This window comes from Bison bison, unplaced genomic scaffold (genome assembly GCF_000754665.1).
Source record: "Bison bison bison isolate TAMUID 2011002044 unplaced genomic scaffold, Bison_UMD1.0 scf7180017855312, whole genome shotgun sequence".
Classification (NCBI taxonomy): domain Eukaryota; kingdom Metazoa; phylum Chordata; class Mammalia; order Artiodactyla; family Bovidae; genus Bison; species Bison bison.
In genome coordinates this window covers 24049-25443 of record NW_011485885.1, presented here as the reverse complement: position 1 = coordinate 25443, position 1395 = coordinate 24049, and the positions used below count along the sequence as shown (strand labels likewise).

Sequence of the window (1395 nt, the reverse complement as noted above, 5' to 3'; positions counted from 1 at the left end):
CCAGGCCTAGTCCCAATTTTCTCCCTAACTGGCTATGATTAGGAATGAGTCACTTAGCCTTTCTGAGTCTCTGTTTTCTAATTTAAAATTTCAGAGAGCTGGATTAGGTGGTCTCCACCATTCCTGGAAGCCCAATCCAGTTCGGCCTTGAAAATCCTTCTTCACCTCTTGTCCTGGGCATGGTACTCTGCTCAGGACTGCAAGGGTGACCAAAACACCTCTCCCAAGGGTGTAAAACTTGCCTTTAATAAAAGGTGAAGTTGATGTCTCAAGAAGCATCTGGTTTCCCATTGTACTCTTTGGGTGCAAAGAAGGGAATGATAGCATTAGGTTTGTGGAATGAAGAGAGGCTTGTGGAGGGTCTGGGATCTGAGATGGCTATTGAAGGATAGGAAGGGTTTTGACAGAGAGTGGTGGGAGGGAGGGCATTTGAGGCAGAAGGGGCAACGTGAGCAAATCTCCAGGTCTGTTGATACAGTTGAACAGCAGGGTTCCAGAGTAGCACAAGTGTTTAGGGCAACAGGGGGAGATGTGCTGATAGGGTTCCTACTGGGCATGAGGGCTCCCCAGCCCTATTCACGTGACAGCACACGTAGGCAGTAACGTTTACAGGTAGGTCCTCTGGGGTAAACAGATGAGGTTACTGGTGTCTGGTGGTAACTGGTTTGGGGGCGTGAATTCTGACCAGAAGGAACTAGAGACAACCAGTCTGGAGCTCCGCCCCATACCTCTTCTAGCTGTCCCCCAGCCCAGAGGAGACCAGTATCTCAGCCAGCCTCTTCCACAGCACACCACTGGGCACGTTCTGCAGAGGAGAGTGAGGAGTTGAGGGGCCATCGAAGACTTCAGTGTTAACCAGAGAACTGGCATTCATACAGCCAAAGGATATCTTATATGAGAAGACATAAATCATTTTATTTTTTACTTTCCAGTGACCTTTCACAGGTTTTTCAACCTTACACGTTTAGAGCTCGGAGGAATAGTACAACTGTCATGAGCCGTCACAACTTGGTAAGTATAGGAGTAAGTATCCTTAGTGGTTGGGATTGGAGGAGACACTTTCAAATGTTGTTCTTTTTTGAGATGATGTGCTAGGCACCACCGGAGAAGGTGATGGCACCCCACTCCAGTACTCTTGCCTGGAAAATCCCATGGACGGAGGAGCCTGGAAGACTACAGTCCATGGGTTCGCTGAGGGTCGGACACGACTGAGCGACTTCACTTTCACTTTTCACTTTCATGCATTGGAGAAGGAAATGGCAACCCACTCCAGTGTTCTTGCCTGGCAAATCCCAGGGACAGGGGAGCCTGGTGGGCTGCCGTCTATGGGGTCGCACAGAGTCGGACACAACTGAAGCAACTTAGCAGCAGCAGCAGCTAGGCACACTGCTTATA

The 1395-nt window shown here is 49.4% G+C and overlaps 1 protein-coding gene across 6 annotated transcripts in view; it reads left to right on the top strand.

The window, feature by feature from the left end:
- Positions 1 to 1395, top strand: part of FAM122B (family with sequence similarity 122B) — a 22231-nt gene that overhangs the window by 1775 nt on the left and 19061 nt on the right. For all 6 annotated transcript variants that reach the window (XM_010858582.1, XM_010858577.1, XM_010858568.1 and 3 more), the window contains exon 2: positions 933 to 1011. In XM_010858582.1, the coding sequence (XP_010856884.1) occupies positions 933 to 1011 (79 nt within the window). The remainder of the gene's footprint in view (positions 1 to 932; positions 1012 to 1395) is intronic.